Source organism: Populus euphratica, unplaced genomic scaffold (assembly GCF_000495115.2).
Source record: "Populus euphratica unplaced genomic scaffold, PopEup_1.0 scaffold28.1, whole genome shotgun sequence".
Classification (NCBI taxonomy): domain Eukaryota; kingdom Viridiplantae; phylum Streptophyta; class Magnoliopsida; order Malpighiales; family Salicaceae; genus Populus; species Populus euphratica.
This window is the reverse complement of record NW_011499862.1, coordinates 115261-137013: the sequence shown is the minus strand read 5'-3', so window position 1 is coordinate 137013 and position 21753 is coordinate 115261. Positions and strand designations below refer to the sequence as shown.

General features: G+C 30.9%; 2 protein-coding genes and 1 pseudogene across 2 annotated transcripts; 1 reads left to right on the top strand and 2 right to left on the bottom strand.

The window, feature by feature from the left end:
• Positions 1-3002: 3002 nt before the first annotated feature.
• Positions 3003-7871, bottom strand: LOC105124961 (bifunctional 3-dehydroquinate dehydratase/shikimate dehydrogenase, chloroplastic-like). Its single transcript, XM_011025195.1, has 11 exons — positions 7730-7871; positions 6891-7123; positions 6413-6518; positions 6035-6253; positions 5481-5827; positions 4959-5022; positions 4710-4818; positions 4486-4626; positions 3655-3803; positions 3395-3557; positions 3003-3296 (listed from the first exon to the last, which is right to left on the bottom strand). The coding sequence occupies exons 2-11, from the start codon at positions 7112-7114 to the stop codon at positions 3253-3255; spliced, it is 1566 nt and encodes a 521-aa protein (XP_011023497.1). The 5' UTR covers positions 7115-7123; positions 7730-7871; the 3' UTR covers positions 3003-3252.
• Positions 7872-10153: 2282 nt separating this feature from the next.
• On the bottom strand, positions 10154-16223 carry LOC105124960 (bifunctional 3-dehydroquinate dehydratase/shikimate dehydrogenase, chloroplastic-like; annotated as a pseudogene).
• A 4031-nt stretch (positions 16224-20254) lies between these two features.
• On the top strand, positions 20255-20872 carry LOC105125240 (basic blue protein-like). Its single transcript, XM_011025606.1, has 2 exons — positions 20255-20435; positions 20529-20872. Exons 1-2 carry the CDS (start codon positions 20273-20275, stop codon positions 20870-20872), a joined length of 507 nt encoding a protein of 168 aa, XP_011023908.1. The 5' UTR covers positions 20255-20272.
• The last annotated feature ends 881 nt before the right edge of the window (positions 20873-21753 follow it).

Below are 21753 nucleotides of genomic sequence, written 5' to 3'. Positions count from 1 at the left end.
AAAAAAAAAAAAATTTAGAAAATGGAATTAAAAAAAAAAAAAGAGCAACTCCTTTATTGTTTACACGAATAGTGATAAAGTTTGATTTTTACCTCAATTCCTTTGATATAAGAGATAACCAGGTTGATAGCTTGTGGCATACTGTTGCTCGAACAAAAAAATTTCTAACATAAAAAAAATTCTCAAGTGAAGTTAATATTTTTCAAAAAGAAAAAAAAAAATAAAGATTTAGGTTATTGGCTTGATTAAGTTCACTAAACTCAATTAATTTAATAATATAACTAAAAAAAAAGAATAATTGTAAATTAACAAGCTAAAAAAATGACTATGATTGATTGAAATAAATGAACACTTGATGGTAACATGGAAATATATCCATCTCATATTTTTATAAAATCTTAATGATTTTATTTCATAACAAACTAAAAAAACTAATGAGAATAAGATAATTTTATAGAAAAAAATTAAATTTTAGCTGTCATCAAATAACTAAAAATTAAGAATAATTAAAAAAAAACAACTAAAGTCTACCTGAAAATGAGATAATTAGCCAAATTTACAACTTAATCGTGAGATAACCTCGCAGATAGAAAAATAAAAAAAAGCTACAAATTTCAATTTTCAAATCAATATAATATTAAAGAATAAAATTTTTAAAAAACCAACATAATCCACCAAACTTATAATACGGGATATGAGATTGAGATAACCCTTTAAAAAAAATCATGAAACTTAATTTAAAACTAACTCGATACAAAATGATGAAATTTAAAAACATTATTTATAATAAAAGGATCCTAAATTTCTTTTTAACCCATAACCCCATGTCATAATGTTGAGATCATAAGATAGAAGGTAAACTTGAAAACTCTTGAAGTATAATTCATAACAAATAAAGTGTCGAGAGATGAAAATGAAAAAAAAATTAATAAAAATAATTTAAAATGAAATAAATATTAATTAAAAAATGATGATTAAATTTGACATAAAATAAATAAAATCAAATGTCAAAGAAGAAAAGGAAAAATTTATTCAAACACAATAGATAATATTTCAAAAAATAAAGATAAAAATTAATATAAAAATCAAATAAAACCAAAAACTATAAAAAGAAATTAAAAGAAAAAATCAAATAAAAAAGGATTTAAAGCAAAATAAATAACAATTAAAAGACTAATAATAAAATTTGATACAACATAAAATGAAAAAACACTCTTTTATTTTGACAAGAATGGCTTGAATTTTGAGGAAATGGAAGAGAAAAAAGGATAGGAGAAGAAAAAAAATTGGTGCATGCCAAACCATCATTCTACGTGTCGACTCAATAAAAAGTCCGTGTCGCATTGCTTCCAACAACACAACAGAAAACAGGCGTTTGATCTCCAGAAGACACCACATAAAACATCCTTGGGAGATGAAATATAAGGAAAACAACCAAACAACACCCCAAGCATTCTCTGTCTTCAATTTACAACTTCTATCCTTTCATAATCAAAATTCTTTCTCCATGATCAAAACTTAAACCAGTCAAAATCTTGCTACCCAACAAACAAACTCTCTTCGTAGTCAAAATTTAAACCGATCAAGATTTTTCTGTCTCTTTTCGCTCTTTGTCCACCCCCGACATCCAATAAACATGAGAGAGAAGGATACGAGTCCAGAGGATGACCCCGAAGCTTGTAAATGGGTCATCCGAAAGAGAATTTGGGATTTGATGAAGGCCCAAAACATTACTTAGAAGTTAGAACCTCAGACTTGTTCTCTCTTCGAATCCCTAATTTCGTTCTGCTGCTAAAAATGAAAAACAAATTGGACATTGGTGATAGAAGATAGCATGGGATTTCAGTGGGAGCATGCCTTGGATTTTCATATGAGATCATCCCTTCTGGTTAGTTCATTTCATTTGGTGCCTTTTGCTTGATGAAATTCGTGTGTATATTAGTAAAAAACGGGTGTTTTCATGGGAAGGCAAGAAAGAGCAGGGTTTGGTTAACAATCCAGTAATTTTAAATATAGATTGAGATCTGAATTCTTTTTATATTACAAACTTCAAATCTCAGATCTGTTTGTTGTGGTTTGATAGACTGTCCAGAATCAAATTTCTCTCTCTAGAATGAAAATCCTGGTCACTTCTAGGTTATTGGAATTCTGGCATTGATTGATGTATTTTTTGCAGTTGAGTTCAAGAATTTTTATGATTTTAATGTATTAATATTAAAAATATATTTTTATATATTTTTAATTAAAAAATACTATAAAAATAATACTCTACAGTCTACACCACCACACACGTGCTATTCAGTTAATATTTATTCATCGAGGTCTGGTTTGAAACATCAACTCCGGCCATGGGAAGGGCAGTTTTTAATTAGTTGAATTATCATGTCCTCAAAGGGCACGTGGATAAGTTTGCCACGCTTTCTGCGGCCATTCCAACCATGTTTTTATTTTATATGAAATATTTTTTTTTTATTAATTTTTTAAAATTTGTTTTGCATAATATATTTTACAAAAAAAACTACTAAACCTAAAATATTTTATAATTTATTAGAAAGTAGTTGATCAAATTTTGTAAAATATTTTATTTATAAGATAATTAATTAATAATAACATTCAACTATTTTATACAATCACAAAATAACCACTCTTCTTATTATTTAAGATTTTTTTTATTTTTGTGTTTTAAAAAACGTTTTTAAAAATATTTAAATATTTTTATTTTTTACTTGAAATTAATATTTTTTTTAATATTTTTTTAAATTATTTTAACGTATAGATATTTAAAATAATTTTTTTAAAATAAAAAAATTATTATTTCAATATATTTTCAAAAACAATTATAACTACACTTCCAAACACACTATAATATATCACCTTAGATTTCCATAACTATTATTATATTTCACCATAATCATCATTATTCAACAGCTATTATATTTTTCTGGTATAGCATGGTATCATAAACCTATTAGGCATGGATTATTTCAGGTTTTCTAAGAAAAAGCAGCAATATCATATCATATCATATCATGACATTTGTTCAATCTTTTTCTTGTTGAAACATTGAGCCACAAAAAGATTTCATGTGCTAGGAATAAAAAAAGAAGTTTGAAAATTAAATTTATTGGTATAACAGAATAATATCATATCAAGACATTTGTTTAATCTTTCACTACATTTGATGGAAAACATGGATTCAGCAGCCGTTAAAACTTGGACGTACATCAACAAGAAAAATAAACTCCCTCCCTCTCATGCATTCCTTGCTAGCACATCTCTAATGAGTTGCTTTGGTGCTGCAATAGGAAAGACGAAGCATAAGAAAAACACAATCCGAAGAAGAGAAGCACTACGGAATGGATGAGATTTGAGTTATTTGCCAGCTTGATCTTACCAGGCAAACCAGTGAACCTTTCAAACTGTACAAATGCTTGGTTGATGAACATCTCTGTCCCATAAACAATGGTGCTTCCAGCCTCCTGTGCTTCTCTTAAGAGAGTGGTCAGTTTCGGCGTGTAAATTGCGTCGAAGACCAGTGCATAGTGTTTTAAAGCTTCCTGCAACGACAGAGTCAAATAGGATAATCCAGGTTCAGGTGTGCTCACTAATCTACTCTTAAGCATAACAATAGAATATGACAACTTAGGTGTAAACCTTAGCAAGTGGTGTATCTTCTATTCTTGGTTTCATTCCAACAGATGTGGTATTTGCAAGGATCATTCCTTCTTCTGGATGAAAATCTTTTAGTTTGGCTAGAGGAATCGCTTGTCCGCCTACTTTACCGGCAAGCGCCTTGGCCTTGCCTGGCAAAGAAATCAAGAAACAAAAGTGATATTTGAATTAGCAAATAGGCAATTCAATGTTCTTCTGAACAATGATTCCCAAATATGGATTAAAGAGAGAAAAAATCATGCCATCATCAGTAGAAATGATTCATACACATATCTATGAAGCTAGCTTCAGTAATGTGTAAATTCAAGGCACAAGCAACTCATATTCCATATGGAAGATCACTGTTTTTGCTGTTAGCTCTGCCTTCAAGTATTCTCAAGTAACAATTTCATAAGAACAAAATCCTCTTCTCTTTGCTGGTTTCTATGGATGATCTTGTTCGCTTTCATAACCATGCATAAAAATCTTAAACCTTTCCATCAATAACCATTGCTATAATGTTTTGTTCTTTTATATCTTAAATCTGAAACCTCCAGCAGATCTAACTCTTAAAAACAACAGATGATTTCTATTGGCTTTTCAAAATTAGAGCGCATGCGTTAATCACAGAAGATTAGCCACCCAGATAAACAAACAGATGCTGCAAAACATGCTTGCAGATTCAAGTGCGCATCCAAGTATGATAGAAGAGTTTCTCTTTAATATTGCAAGATAGATACTATCAATCATCTCGATCAGTATTTTCTACATGTAAAATCACAAAATACATACTAATCAAGAACAAAGAAGATGACACAAGAGATAGCTTCTCACCATATGTGCGGTTGGCAACAACAACTCTTGCTCCTTTCTTATGTGCACCATAAGCAAGGGCCTTTCCAGCTCCACCAGCTCCCATGACAACAAAGAGTTTACCTGTCAACGGTGAAACAGATGCAGGGGCACCATTGGATGCTGCAAGGAGAATTCAGGGTTACAGGAAAATACATCGACCAAGAAAGTGTAAGCAGAACACACTTTGTAACATATATACAAACCTCGTAGTGCCTCCTCGATAGCTGCTATGGCTCCAAGATAGTCAACATTGTAGCCCTCTAGTTTCCCGTCACCCGGTCTCCTAATCATGCAACTAATAGCTCCAATTTCCTGCCAAAAAAAAAAAAATTATAATAAAACATGCACTATTTTGCAGGGATGGAACAAGCATCTTTTTCTGAAATTGAAGTTCTTCAAGGTAATGGTGTGAACAAGTTTTAAATTATGAATGCTTCAGAGTGACAAGATACCTTCGCTATGGGATCGACCTCATCGCAGCATTTGAGTCCGTCTTCTTTGTGAGGAATTGTATAACTGTATTTTACAAGGAATAAATATGCAGGAACCATCCAAGGATTTGAATAATAAACGATACCGTCTATATCAAGCATAACAGACACTTGTATTATTTGACAAACTCCCAGGAATTTACTTTGCGCATAATTCATTCTTCTGAAGCTCGTAATTAAAGAAAATGTCTAAAACTTCGATTTGAAGATCACTTGTTAAGATTCCTTCTTTAACTTCTAAAAGCTCTAAACTTAGAATTCATATCCAAAGTTTTCGAATTTCAAAAAAGCAAGTGTAATCTTCTCGTCAATACGAGGCAGTATATAGCCCCACAACTTCATATGAAAGTCTAGCACTGCAAAAGGAAAACGGACACGATGCAAAACTTATTTTAGTCGTTTTGGCCGAGCAAGAGGATATGGAAATAAAATACAATGCATGATTTGTGTTACATGCGTAAATATTTCAGAGAAAAGTTTTACCTGTATCCAGCAAAGTCTGGAGATGAATATGCTGATATGTAATTTGCAACACTATCAACCAACAGAGGCAGATAGATTCCATTAAAGCCAACTGACTTAAATGCTGCATTATACAAGTGAGGGCTTTTGCTATGACCAATAGGATTCCCAATAACACCATGTACTTTGATATCAGCTTCAATCTCTCTGAGGTTGTAAAGTTCCAATAAATCTTTGACAGTTGGTTGCCCTGGAGCAGACACTACTCCTGCCTCAATTGAACCAAAAGTGAGAAATCCTCCATATTTTGCAGCAAGCACCCTTGACATTAAACCTCTCTCGCCCATAACAAGTCCTATCATTGGAACCTATGATTCAGCTGAAGCGTCAATTACAAAGGTTTACAAAATAAAGATATTATAACTAGTCGGACATATCACGCGGATGCTCATCATTGTCATTCAACATTAGCACGTACTCGCGTTTGACATGAAATTTTAGAGAGGAGAATATTTCATATGAGACAATCCTGCAATTCAAAAGGCATGCACTTCCATGACTTGCAAGCTACTTACTTGCAAATTCACAATTATGTGAAACATCCGTGCATTATCTGTAATGTCTAAAGCAGTTGTTGCCACCTTCACTATATCAGCTCCAGCAGCTTGTATCCTGGCCACAAGGTCACCTATTTCCTCTATGGAGGGAGTGCATTCGTAGTTGTGTGAAGAAACAATGATCTTGACCTTTTCAGGTTTCTTCCCTTGAATGAAATTATAAAACTCTTGAGCTACCTTCAAGCATCAAAAATAAAAGTTTCAGTAAAAAACCTGTCTAACTGCTGTGGTAAATATATTAAAACCTGTCTAACTGCTGTGGTAAATATAAATGAAGTACTCATCAAATGACTCTCTCTACAAAAATAATAGAATACAGAAGGTAGAAAGGCTAACCTTAAGTTCGATGTCTATAAAATCTGCTCCCAATTCCATGGCTATTTGCAGTGCCTTTTGTCGCTTGTCTTCATCACCATCATACTGACCGCCTTCCCATTTCGGTCTAAAACATATATGATCCATGGGGAAAATTCATATGAATCCAATAGCAAAGGAATACTACAGTTCACTATCAAGGGGGAGATGGAACACAGAATAGGCCAGAGCTGAATTTTCAAAATGTTCGACAAAAAGTTCACCAAACCTTATGAATAACCAGGCTACTTAACTTGAGATTTGAACAAATGAAAGAATAAATTAAAGCATCACTGAGTCAGTACACACTTTCTACTCTGTTCTTTGTAGAAGTTAAAAAAGCGGCTACACAAGTTCTTATAATTTGCAATTAACACAAGTGTGAAACTTGGATTATTTAAAGCAATCACTAAGACAATCTCATTTTTATAGCACAAATTGTTGGTTTATGATCTACTACCTGTAAGTGATAAGAGTGGGTAAAGGGCATTGTTTAATCAAGGCTTCGAGATCATTTCTAGGACTGAAATTCTTCAAGAAATCCACCCGAACTTCAGCAAGGTCGGCCCCAAGCTCCTTCGCCCTTTTCATTTGAACCAACATTTGATCAACTGATTCTGCCATTATCGGTGCACATATCAGCGTCGAATTTCTTCGCACTCCGTCAGCGCTTTGGAGATCCATAGAAGTCAACTAAAATCCACCAAGCATTAAAAATAATTCAGCATTCAAATAGTTAAACATGAACGATCAATATCCAAAACTAATTTAACCCAATAAAATTTATTAAAAAACTACAAAAATCTCTCCCTTTGATCCAACTCTTCGGATCTCTCTTTCCATTAAGTTTCTCATTAACCAATCAAATAAACATTAAAGCAAACAAGAAATAATCAGGTATACATTGATACAATAGCTCATCAAACAAACAAAAAATAAATAAAAATAATGCTCCATTTGGTGCTATAAAAGTACGGAAAACAGAGTAGATATGATCAGAAACTAGGTAATCAAAATAGCCCAGAAAACTAAAATCTATGATAACCAATGCGCTGTACAACAACTATCAAATTCACTTAAACCCAACATTTCGACAATTTCTTCTATGCAACAAGAACCATGAAATTAAACCAAAATTTTCTATTCTTTCTTCTTTCCATTCCAATCAGCCGAAGAAAAGACTAAAATTTATGTCTACCCAGAAAAAAAAAATTCAAGAAATGAGCGTTTCCTTTCCTTTCCAACAGTTCCCTGGGAACTAAACAGAAAAACAAAGAGAAGATAGAAAGGAAACGTTACCGAGACGCTGCCACGTGAATATTTCTATCTCCGCTTGATGCTTAGCTGCTGCTGCCGTCTAAGGTTTAAGCAGGCAGAGAAGAAGGTGGCCAAGTAGCATTGAACTCGAATAACTTGTTTTTTGTTTTAATTATTTTTCGACAGAGAAAACGACAGTGTGTTTGCTGGGCGAGGTAGGTAGTGTGTGACTAGTGGCATGACTGTCTCGCCTGTCTCTCTTGTTAAAAAAAGTAGACCGTTAGGAGCAACGGATTTTTAAAAATGGTAAAAATAGTAAGACACAGAAAAAGCTGTTAGTTTAGTTGATTATATATATATATATATATTAATAAAAATTTAATTTTTTAATATTTATATAATAAATTTAATATTTAATTATAAATTTAGAATAAAAACAAAAAAGTTGACTTAATACGGGATCTCTGAAAACACGTGCAGGCTAACCCTTCTAAATATTCTGACAGCTCTCTTGTTGTGGCCAGGAGGCATTGTTCCCCCATGGACAACATGCATGCAATATTATTGTATACTACGTCGTACCAGAGCAATAAATTAATAGCGATCAAGAAGGAAAAAATTTACATCGGTTAATGTTTGAACGCGGTTTGACTCCTTTTTTATTTATATAATTTAAAAAATTATAATTTATATTATACTGTTATATAGTTGATAATATTTTACATGGTAATTCTTCAAAATATTTTTTGTTAAAAAATATATTAACATATATATATTTTTAACATTATTTTCGATATAGCATATAAAAAATAAAAAATATATAATTTTATAAAAAATAAAAAATAAAAAATATATAATTGTTTTTAAAATATAAAAATAAATATTGGCGGGTAGGACCAAGATAGAACCTGGATGTATGTCACCAACTATTATCTTAAACTATCATGGCCACGTCATATTCAGGACCTCCTATAATAGAGAATAGATATGGGACCCACAATGATTAGGGGTTATAATTTGACAAGTCTTGTTCTTTTCTGGAAAAAGAGTATCGATGAAAATATTCACATTCAATTCAAATTTTATTTTTAGAATCATTTTGAATATTAAAATTAAATTTTAAGTAAAATTCAATCTACAAAATAAATTAAAATTTAATATTTTTAATTTAAATTAAAAAATAAAATTAATATTAAAACTAATATCCTTAAAATACTTTATCTTTTCATCTTTTATTTATCTTTTTTTTCCCCATCAATCATCTCCCTATTGTCAATAGTAAATATGCAAAATCTTTAAACTTCAACTGCACTATCACCAAAACACTCTCCTCTTCTTATCCCATCCAGGTCTTTTTTTTTTTGAGAATTTAATATACTAAAATTTTTAAAAGTATGATGATAGTTATTTTTTTATTTTTTAAAATTTAATCATTACCATCAGCACATATATGAAAACATAAAAAAAATTAATTTTTAACAAGTCTCTTCTGGACCAAACTCCCAAATGTGAGCTTAGATTTATTTATTTAATTTAGTTATTTGTGTGATTCTTATCCCATCCAGGTCTTTTTTTTTTTTTTGAGAATTTAATATACTGAAATATTTAAAAGTATAATAATAGTTATTTTTTTATTAAAAAATATATTTTTTAATTTTTTAAAATTTAATCATTAACATCAGCACATATATGAAAATATAAAAAAATTAATTTTTAACAAGTCTCTTTTGGACCAAACTCCCAAATGTGAGCTTAGATTCATTTATTTATTTTAGTTATTTGTGTGATGGTAGTGGAGAAGAATTAGAATAAGATAGAGGTAATAAAATTAAAATATATTTTTTTAATTAAATTTAGTAATAAAATAAAATATAAATATAAATTTAATTTATTTATATATAATTGAATTCAAATTTAATACTGTTATTGAATTCAATCATAGCATAGAATTGGTTCTAGATATAGGGGAGTGTATTTAACAAACGTTTTCAATTATTTATCAATTTAAGAGGTGTAATTCCAGCTCTGATTTGTGCGAGGTCCAAGGGGCTATTGCCATTTTTTACAGGGCACAAGATAATCAGGCACACTGGTTTCCCTGCCAGCAATCGTTTTCATGTGCTTAATATCAATCCAATTCTTTAGGGTTATGTTCTTGATTGATTTCATGGGCTTTCTAGGGCATATTGCAGAAGCTTATGCAACCATTCCAGTCGAAACCAATAACGATGGCCGGCATGATTTAAGACCCTGCAGATCTTCAAGATTCAAGAAGGGCTAGAGCCAACCTCTCTGGCTGCACTGCAGCTACACCACCTTGCACCCCACACTAACTGAGCTCATAAGCTGTTGCTAGTTTCATGAAATTTAATTTTCTAGATCATTTGATTCCAAGTTTTACAAAAACGTTTTTCAAATCTAGTTTTCGCAACATCCCATAGTTGTAGTTCAACAATAAGAGAAGAATTACTTCAATAATCTACATTCATAAATCATAGCTTTATTATAGAGCTGTAGTCATCACTAACACTGGATATATTGATGACAAAACTGGTCTCAACAATCCATCAACTTTGATTTATGAATTAATATTTGAAATTAGATAACAGTTTATTTTTATCACACATTACAGCATACTTTGCATGATGCAATAAATCAGAATTTGGCTAAGACAATCTCCAGCATGAAGTCTTTCGGCGCTGCAAGCAGACACAAAAAAAAGAGAATATTTCAGTCTTGGATGAAACTACAGAAACCATGTTCACCTTAATGCATTAAACAAGATCGTGATTCAAGCTTGTCTGACTAGAATATAGGAGCATCATGTTTAAATCCAAGATTGCATCAGAGTAGTTGGATGGTTTATCAGGTGTAAATTTCCATTGCTAGGAACTATTATCCGGCCTCAATGGAGGAGACAGTAGGCCTCTGGAAGATATAAATGAGATACCTTCTCTGCCGGTGAAGAGGTTGAACTGTCCAATCGCCTGTTTGAGGAACATCTCAACTCCGCTCACTGTAATGGTTCCTGCAGCATCAGCATCTTCTAATAGTCTGGTTTTTCTTGGTGTATAAACAGCATCGAATACCAGTTGGTAGTTCCCCAAGGTTGCCTTCAACAAACAAAGAAGGTTATAATAATGAGAACCGAAATGAAATTCTGTTTCTTTTTATGCAGTAGGGCGAACCTCGGCCACCGGGATTCGGTCTGTACTTGGATGCATTCCTATTGGTGTTGCATTGGCAAGGATTGCTCCCTTCTCAGGCTGGAAATGTGCTAGACTATCAAAATGTTGAGCTTCACCAGAAACGACCTGAGCAAGAGACTTTGCCCTCTCTTTTTGGAAAAACACGATAAAGAGATAAGATGGTTTTAGATGCTCTATAATTCTTATCTGTCAAGTTCACAAGTAACTAATCAGAATGCTGCTTCAAGGCAAAGAAGAGAAAGTAGTGTATTTACCAAGATCAATGTCGAAAATAATCACACGGGCTCCTCTACTTTTAGCACCAACTGCAATTGCTCTCCCTGCGCCTCCAGCACCAACAACCACAAACTGTTTCCCAGCCAGTGGAGAATTCAAAGATGCGCCATTGATGTATCTTTGATCTGTAATATCCACATGAACAATGTCTATACATCACTAACTCTACTTGATTAAATAAGTATTTACAGTCACTTTCAAAACACGTACAGAATTCTAAAGATACAGAGTTGAGGAGAAGATGTCAGTACCTTTCAAAGCATCCTCAATTGAAGCTATTGAACCCTTACAGTCTGTGTGTAACCTATCAGCTTCCCATCACTAGGCTTATGATGGTATTAACAGCATCTATAGACTGACAGGGACAGCATGTTGGTTACGTTGCGATATATCAGGTCTATAGTCAAGGATTGTAATGACAAGCAAAGAAAAATTACAATAGATCATTGCTATCAGCAAGAGGATATATTTCTAAGACAGTCAGTGAACATCAAGTTTCTGCGAAGATGTAAAATGGAAGCTAAAATACCTTAGCCAGTGGATGGACTTCGTCACAGAACTGCACGACAGCTTCTTTGTATGGAAACCCTACACTAGAGTTCAAAAATGACCAAAAGAAGAAATTGCATTAGGAAGGACGATTGACAAGAGAACAATTATTATGTGATTTCCAGAACTGAAAATACTCTGGCCTGTTAAGAGCTTTCATATACGAAACAACAGAATGTAGCATACAAGCAGACGACATTTCACGATGCTTGTCATAACCCTTCCAATTTTATGCAAATTGGACATTACACTGAGAGAAAAATAAGTTTTTTCGCAAGTGATTACAAATGAAGCGAAATTTTATATTAGAAAACATGGATGCTTGCATAACTTCAAAATTGACTATAAAACTGCACATGGCATACCTATAACCAGCAAAGTCAGGGCTTGTGTAGACGTCAAAGAACTCCTTGAGATCATCAACAAACATTGGCACATAAATCCCATTAAAGTTCGCATGCCTGAAGGCTGGATTATGCAGTATAGGACCTTTGCTGTGGCTAACTGGTTTTGAAACAAGACCGAAAACTTTAGTATCTAAATTGATGTTCTCAACCTTGTAGGCTTCTCTAAGGCTGTCTAAAGTAGGCAAACCAGGAATTGAATTTCCTTCCATGGCTCCATAGACTAAAGCACTGCCGAATTTGGGACACAATAACTGGCTTATGAGGCCTCTTTCTTCTAATGAGTATGCAACCGGTGGCACCTGCACTTTACAGAAAGTCCAGATTGTATCATGCCAGAAAGTCTGATACAAAGAATCTTATCTTGAAACTAAAGTCATGACCATCACTGTATCTGATAGTTCTTGTTTGACAACGAAAACATCTTCAAATTGCATTTGAAATTGAAATATAACTAAAAAATCATAAGTTTCGAAGATCTTCACTTTCATTTCTGATTTCCAATCTACTTCTGTAGTAAGGAACTTCATTGTATGAGTGATGTATGTTCTCCTTTTATTCATAAACTATTGAGTGATGCATGCCGCATCTAGATTCTTTAATTTCATACAGTCCAAACATCTTTCCATTTCTATACACCTTAAAGGCATAAAGTTTTACCATGATGTATCATACCTCACTATGTGAAAGCAAATGAAAAATCCTTTCCAATTCTGTAATATCATTTGCATTAGAAACGACTTTAATGATATCTGCTTTGGTAGCTTGCATGCTTGCAACAAGATGGCCGAGATCTTCTTTTGAAGGGGTCGCGCCACTCAAATAAGATGATACAATGACTTTGCCACCAGTCTGATGCTTGTTTTTCACTTCCCGTACCAGATCAGATGCAACCTGAGAGAGAATAGCATACAATTCTAACTGTGTTAGGACTTCACACAATGTTAATTGTTTATATCGAACGGTGATATAATCGATCATCAACTTCTCTCACATTGTTCCCTGTGCAAGTTACAGGCAGAAAAAATCAACATGATCACTAAATTCAAACATTTCAACTTTTCTGATAAAACTTCACACGTTTTGCCGATTTTCTACCTGCTTCAATCCTCAAAAGAACTTCATAAACTACCTTGAGCTCAACATCAATATAATCAGCTCCCAGGTCATGTGCTAAACGAAGTGCTTCCAACCTTGTGTGCTCATCCCCTTCATACTGACCACCTTCCCACCTCGGCCTGGTACAATAATGATATAATTAGCATGGAAGTGATTGAAGATTTTGTGCTTAGTAACATGCACGCATGCCTTCTAAGTTGACTGTCTTGTTAGTGTTTGAAGTGCTTGACATGCTGAAAGTTCTAAAACATAAATTATTTTATTAAAGAATTCTACATCTTTATTTGTTTCTTTAAATTCTAGTTTGCAAATATGATTACAACCACACACCTCATCATCAAAATATGATCCTTCCTTATTATTTGTTAACAGGAACATCTAGTCCATGAAACCTTCACTTGGACCTCGACAATTTTTATCAGTGATGAATCTAATGTACTGATACGAAAGTTTAGCTTGGGGCCAACACAACTCAAATTTTGTTCTCTCTGTTTTGTGTTTTAACATTTTAACTATGATTTTTTTTTTCTTTCCATAAAGACAAGACAAAGGAGGAAGAAAATGAAAGAGCCTAATGCTTGTTTGTTCGCTGAAAAGTATTTTTTTTTAAAAAATAAATTTTAAAAAAGTGAATTATTTTTCGATGTTTAATAGTGTAATGAAAAATAAATTACAAAAAACTTTTCAATATTTATTTATGTTATAGAAAATAAGGTGGAAACTAACTTATTAATGTTTTATTTTTTTAAGTTTATTAAAATAATGAGAAACAAATCTTACAAATTAAAAATTGAATGATAATGAAATTGAAAAAAAAATAATTTCATAAATTATCTCAAATAAAATAAATAATAATCAAATTAATAGAGAATCTAAAAAATAAAAAATTTGAAAGATGAAGAAATTAAAATAATAATAATTAATATTTCATAAATTATTTCAAATAAAATAAGTAACAATTAAAATAATAAGGATCAAATTTGATTGATAAAAAAATTTAATTAAAAATGATAAGGGAAAAGCAAAATAAAAATGAGGACTAAAATTAATATAAAAATTAAATTTTAAGGGATAAAATTGAAAAATAAATATTCAAAACAAAATATATAGAGCAATTAAAAATTTGATATAATCAACAAATAATATGATATTTCTAAATTTTTTATAATTTTTGAAAAGTATTTGTCACCTAAAATAAAAGAAAAATACTTTTCTGAAAATCAAATTAAATTTTTTTGATTTAAAAAGAAAATACTTTTCTGAAAATCAAATTAATTTTTTTTTATTAAAAATGTTTTTTATTGATTAAATTTTTTAATAATAAACAAATACAAAAAAATTTAAAAAATAATTTTTTAAAAATTACTTTTAAAAAAGTAAATACACCTTAAATTGTGACAAACCCACCAAGCACAAACCCAAGCATATCGGTCCCACCTTTGAGTGTTGCTTTTGGTCCCATTAAGAAGCACGCCCATATGCCTCATAAATATGAGAAGGTAAGTTATTAATTTTTTTAAAAGTATTTTTTTAAAATTTTATTAAAATAATTTTTTTTATTTTTTATATTAACATATTAAAATCATTAAAAAAATATTTTTTAAAAACACTTAAAAATATAAACTACCACACTTACCAACATATTCTCAAAGTCATGCAAAGTTTTAAATTTTTGATCATAGTAATTAAAAAAATACATAATCAAAAGATTGGATTATGAATTAACCGAATTAATTTAAATTGACATGGATTAATAAAAACAATAGATTTTTATAAGAAAAATAAAATATTAAGACGGATTTTGATCAAATGATATATGATATATTATATCAAGTACCTCAAATTAAATTAGTTTTGAATTGATTTTTTGACACCCAACAAAGAGAACAAACAATTGAGTCAAGCCTCATTTAATAACCAAAGATTTAATTTTATCTTATCCACAATAGTTTATTAAAACAAATTAATTATTCCCTAAAGTATAAAAAACTTCTAAACCATACATAAATTAGTAGTATTTTGTTTCGAAAAACACTCTCTTTTGCTCATCAATATCTCCCTATTATCTACTTCATTTTACTATTTTTTAATAAAAAATAAAACAAATTGAGAAATAACAAGAAATGGACGGGAAAAAAATAAGTTAAAGATGAATTTAAAAATAGAATGATTAAATACAAAATTCCTGAAACAAGAAGAACAAATAAATTACCATCGATAAATTAACTCCCTAACTAGAAAAAGGCTACCAGTTAAAAAGGAGGAGGAAAATCTAATAAAGGAAGAGAGAGGCATATTCCATTCCAAGCCTTCTCCATCCTATCTGTTATTTTCAATTTCTTTGTGCGGACCTTGGTTTATATGATGTAATTAATGATAATTCAAAAACTAAAAAAAAAAAAAGTATTCAAGCACCGAATAGAATAGAACCTGTGCACAATGATGACGGGGCAATGGCTTGTTTCTGATGATAGTTTCCAGATCTTGGCTAGGCTGGAAGCTGTTGATGTAGTCCAGCCTGACCTCCACAGCATCAGCACCCTGTGCCTCTGCACTCTGCATGTCAATCACCATTTGCTCAACAGATCGAGCCATCAATGGAGCACAAACCATTGTGGAATTTGTTAAGATCCCAGCACGCCCCATTAGGCCAAAAAGATCAAGAAACCGATAATATTTGAGGCAGAAAAGGGTTGCTTTAAGCCAGTAAAAGAAAATGAAGAATCCAAAAGTAGTTCTCTACGTCTATATAACGAAAATGGGGGAGGGAGTTTGGCTGGTTCTGGTAGAGAAGAACGAAAGAAAATCAAAATGAAGAGAGCACTAAAAAGAGCCAGAAGTCCAGAAAGAGCACACTCAAGGAAGCAAGCAATGCTCTGTCTTTCTCAAATGCGATTAGAATATAAAGCACAAGAAATCAACAGGTAAGGTTCGGTAGCTTTTGCAACAGCCTCCACTCGAAGAAAGTTCTGAAAAAAGGCAACTAAGAAATGTTCTTTCATATTATATTTAGAAATGATGTAATTGCAATACGAATCTATATTTTTTTATTGCCTAGTACTATTCATGTGCATTAAATAATAGCTATCAGAGGACGGTAGGCGGAAACACACAAGATTTGAGAATATCTCATGCCTCCAATAAGCCCACCCACTCAAGTTCCCTTTAGAAATTGATGCCTGAACACATCACTTTATTTGTTTATATGTAAATGCTTCCATGGCAGTCGACAAATTGCAGCAGCTTGAGACGATGGCTCATTTCCTTCTGTCTGCTTCCCTTTTATAAAACTCTAGCCTAACCCGGGGAGGCACCATTCTTAATTAGGAGGTTAAGCAAACTTCATCACCGTAAAATCGATAAATATAAATAGAAAAATCAAGATAATATTTTTGTTAGTAAATTATCAATGGATTTTACCAAAAAAAATATATTCTCGAGGAAATTATAATGAAAAATAAAATAATTAAAATAAAATAAAAAAAACAATGACGTAATGATTTTATTAATAAAATTACTAATGAAATAAATTCTGAAAGTAAAATCCATCAGTAAAATTATTAATAAATTATAAATATTATTCATCATGTCATTTAAAAAAAAAATCACGTAATACTAGACATGTTTAACAACTATGATGATACTGGTTTTCTTTTCTTCTTCTATTATCGTGATTAACACTGCATTTAAAAGAAAGAGCAACACGTGAATAGGCATGATGACAATAATTGTTATTTTATTTAAGTTTTTAGGCAATTATTACATGTGTATTCGGGAGAATTTTATTTTATATGATTGAAAATATTATTTTTAGTACAATACTTATTAATACCAAAATAAAAAAATTAATAGGATTTTCCGAGTACTAAGCAATGTTAGAATTCCGAGTATTATTTTCAGCTTAATGTTCATTAATATTAAAGCCATGAATATTAGATCTTTTTGGTGCAATACTCACTAATACCAATATTTAAAGTATTGTTTCTAGTGTAATATTTAGTAAGGTTAGAGTTATGAATATTATATATAGACCAATAATACAAGTTATTTAAGGTAAAATATTTTAGGGGTATTGATATATTCTTTTAGTATAATCTGTTTCTTATCATAATCTGTCTAATAACTATAATATAATATTAAGTGATGATTTTTTTATAAGACTAAATATTTTTTTTTAAAGAATAAAATGTCAAATATCTATTTTTTTAAGGTCATTGCGATATCGAGTATCGATATCTTGGTCAACTTGGTTAAAATCTAGATTTTTTATAAAAAAAATATTATAATTTTTAAAAAGAATTGTTTCAATTTTTTTAAATAATATTTTTTTAAATTAATTCTAATAAATCTGCATCAACTTGATTAAACTACTCAATTTATCATCCAAATTAATAACTTTGATAATTACATCGATTCAAATACAAGGAGCGAATAATCATAAAGGCAACACTGGAGGGTAAATTAAGCTTTATATAGATAAATAATTACATTTGAGAACGTGTTCATATTTTTTTCAACTCTGATTTTTTAATTTTAAATGAGATTCAATATTAATGAAAGAAAACGCATGTACTTTTTACATGAATTGTTTTATTTTAATAAAATGCAGCAATCCACATTTCTATAACAATGGACTTCAATAAATTTACCAATTCCAAAGATTTCCAAAAAATAATGAGATATAACAGGAAATGATAGAAAAATAAAATAAAATAAAGATCCTCAAGCTACCTGGTAACGAAAGCACCAAGCTGGTAGTGGAAACCATGGCAACCATAAATCACATGCCTCTGGTATTTCCAAGAAGACATAGCATATTATAGTTTGTCATTATTTAATAACGACGATTCAGGTGTGAATCTAGGATAATTTTTTTGAGGGGCAAAACTAATATAACAAGACATAATTTTTTTAATTCATTGCATATGAGTTGTAAACACAAAAAAACTTGCATGATTTAGTGTTCTGTAAATAACTTACTATGTTTATATAGGATAAGAGGCTAAAAATCATATGAAATTAAATCAAAACTATAAAATTAATTTTATCTTTATAATAATATGAAATTAAATCAAAACTATAAAATTAACTTTATCTTTATAACACACCCTCTACTTTAATTTAAATGCAACATCAATTCCCTGCCATCTTGTAACTATAAATGAGGGAATTGTTTCATTTAGTGTGATTTCTAAATTTTAGTGTACTGTCAATTTCATCAACTATTGAAAATGAAAATTTCTAAATTAACTATATACAAATTATCTGTATAAATACTAAATCCATAATAAACATTATTATTATCATTAAAAAAAACAACATTGTCCTATAATAATAAGTTTTAATTCAAACCATCTAGGTCGTGGTCAAGTGGTAAAGACTTGGGATCAAGGAATTTGCTCTCTCTATGATCTCAAGTTCGAGTCCTTGGTTGCTCATATGATGGCCACTGGAGGCTTACATAGTCGTTAACTTCAGGACCCGTGGGATTAGTCGTGGTGCGCGCAAGCTGGCCCGGACACCCATGTTAATCTAAAAAAAAAAAAATAAGTTTTAATCCATTCGTAACTAAATAAGAAAACAACTAAGATGTTTCTAAAAAAATACTATATTAATAAAATAAAAATTATAAAAATCTAGTATCAACATGTTTTGCAAAGTTAAATGATAAGTTTTTATAACTAATACAAAACTATTGTGTCATTATCAACTCATAGATTTACTTTGTTTTCAGGTCATCTTCTATTTTACTTTAGTCACTATATATTATTGCAGATATAAAAACCATGTTCTATATCTAATAATCAAGAGATACTATATGAAATAGACAAGTAGTTTTCAATAATTAACACATTTTAAGTAAGTTAACATTTAATTTATAATCCATGATAAAACTTAATTGTCTAATTTATCAATATAGTCAATTAATTTTAAAACACGATTGTTCATAAAAGAATTTTCTATAATCTTGTAGTGGAAAAATTCATTAGAGATTTATATATTTTAATTTTGCTAGTTTTATCAAACAACTCATTGAAATATATAATTATAGTATTAACATTTATATTTTGATAATACTTTTGAAGTTTAAGTGACATACTACTAACAATATATAATTTATTTATCATCATTAATATGAAATTGATATTTACCAATAACTTTGTCTTTAACAACCTCTTTCAAGGGTAGGATGAATCATATTTCAAAAATATATAATCTTTGTCTTTTGCTGGAAAACAATTCTCAAATTATAGTACTAGTTTAAAAAATTTGGTTTAGTTAATTTGTTAGCAATAAATATATTATATAGAGATATTTTTGTTATTCATGTTGATCTATCCATTTATTCATATAAAAATAACAATAATTATGTATACACACACTTATAATAAAATTCAGATAAAATTTTTAATAATAATTTGATGTGCACTATTTTCATGCAAATTAATAGTATTCTCTATTTATTTCTGGTAGTTGAAAACCGAAAGGACAGGGAATACGACAATTGCAATTATCTTGAACATCCTGTAAGAAGCCAATACCGACAAGTCTTTAAACAATGGCAATGATCATCAAAGCCCAAAGTCAAATAAAGCATATACAGGCCAACTTACGAGAATGCCAAAAATATCATAAACTTCGTATCCACATTTGGCAGGGAAGAAGTGCATGATGTCGGTCTCTTTTGTTGAACAAGTCTCGCGTAGCAAACAAAATCTGAATGGCCTCTAGCAAAGTAACTTACCGTGAAAGATGGATTGATCAATTAAAAAAAAGGGAGTCCTTGTTGCCAACCTACTAATTCAAGAACTGCGTCGTGCCATTGCCGTCCTTGCCTTAATTGCTGCCATTGCCGGGCCATGGGCTCGCCACAAAACTTAGACCCCACTATTTTTTCCCAGTCTATATAAAGGTTGCAATATTTGAACACTTTGCAACAATCAAATCGTATCACAAAAACATCCCACCAACGTCAATCAAAGAAGAAAGGAGGGAGAAGATTGCTTAACTAGAAAAAAAAAGCTGTAATGGCGTCTTGTAGGATATTCATGATCATCGCCATTGTTGCAGTCTTTGTTCCTTCAATCTTGGCAACAGAACATATGGTTGGTGACCAGAAAGGTTGGACCCTAGGCTTTAATTATCAAAGTTGGGCTCAGGGAAAAGCATTTTACGTGGGAGACAAACTAGGTAGCTCAACTGATCTCTTTAAAAAAACTGCATTCATATTTTACTACGACTGCATTCAACATTTTTTCTTGACAATTTGATTTCTTGGTGCAGTTTTCAAGTATACGCCAGGAGCACACAATGTGTTGAGCGTTAATGGAACTGGATTCGAAGAGTGCAAGGCAGCTGATGATATTGTGCCCTTGACTACAGGAAATGATGTGATTACACTCTCAACTCCTGGGAAGAAATGGTACATTTGCAGTGTGCCCGGACACTGTGAATCTGGGAACCAGAAACTTTTCATAACTGTGTTGTCTCAACTGTCATCTCCAGCAACATCACCTTTTCCCGGCCCAACTGAAACCTCCCCATCCGGAGCAGCAGGCAACATTGCTTCTACATGCTACGGGTTGATTGCGGCCATTGTAGGCATCTTTGGGATGATCATTTTTTAATTTTCAAAAAGATATTGTCCAAGGATTGTTTATTCCTTTTATTATTTATATTCATTCTTTAGATGTTGGTTTGTAGGCTAATTATATTTCAATAATATAGCACTACTACTCAACATTAACCTTAATATGGCTTTAGAAACAGCTGTTCAGATAGAAGACAAAATTCTTAATTTCCATACATTTCGATTCTTGCTCTATTGCTGGCTAAGGACCTGTTTCTGTTGGATAATATAACCCTTCACAAATCTCATTTTATAGTGTTAAGGATTTGTCGATCCATAATATTATTGGAGAAATATATAGAATTTTTTTTCTAATTCACACATAATAATGAATCTTCTTATAATTATTCAAACATCTTTATATAATTTATGTTATATGTAATATATATTTATTTATACATTTAATTATACTATTAATTAAATCAAAATATAACATTTTCTATATATAACTTGCTAAACTCAAGTCTTATGATTACAATTGTGACTTAACAGCCCCAAAATGTAGCTATTTCATGTATATATCCATGTTACGGTCCTTGAATATATATTTCTCTCTAAGTTTCAGCTCATTTGTTTTTACTTTACAACTTTTCTCTTTTAATTGCTGTCGATTACGAGTCTTAATACCGCTTAATGGATGATTATCATTTATCAAATAAGCCTATGTTCTACCTCAACTGGGATGGAATCCATTAATCTTAAAGGGAGTGGATCTAGCAGAATCCATGCCTCATTTTGCGATGTTGACATTGACTTCACTGCCCACTTGCTAAGGTCCTTGAATCGTACGGCTAAATGGTTTTTTCTACGGATCATTTCATCACTTTCTTTTAACAATTCAATCACTGAAAAGATTAATTTATTGTGTTGAATCTCAAT

What these genes read in the sequence shown, in the direction of transcription:
- LOC105124961 (XM_011025195.1), bottom strand. Translation starts at nt 7,114, where the DNA reads ATGGATCTCCAAAGCGCTGACGGAGTGCGAAGAAATTCGACGCTGATA. An exon ending in TTATAGACATCGAACTTAAG is followed by an intron (nt 6,254 to 6,412) that starts GTTAGCCTTTCT and finishes TGATGCTTGAAG; the next exon opens with GTAGCTCAAGAGTTTTATAA. An exon ending in AGGTCGATCCCATAGCGAAG is followed by an intron (nt 4,819 to 4,958) that starts GTATCTTGTCAC and finishes TTTTTTTGGCAG; the next exon opens with GAAATTGGAGCTATTAGTTG.
- LOC105125240 (XM_011025606.1), top strand. Translation starts at nt 20,273, where the DNA reads ATGGCGTCTTGTAGGATATTCATGATCATCGCCATTGTTGCAGTCTTT. An exon ending in TTACGTGGGAGACAAACTAG is followed by an intron (nt 20,436 to 20,528) that starts GTAGCTCAACTG and finishes TTCTTGGTGCAG; the next exon opens with TTTTCAAGTATACGCCAGGA.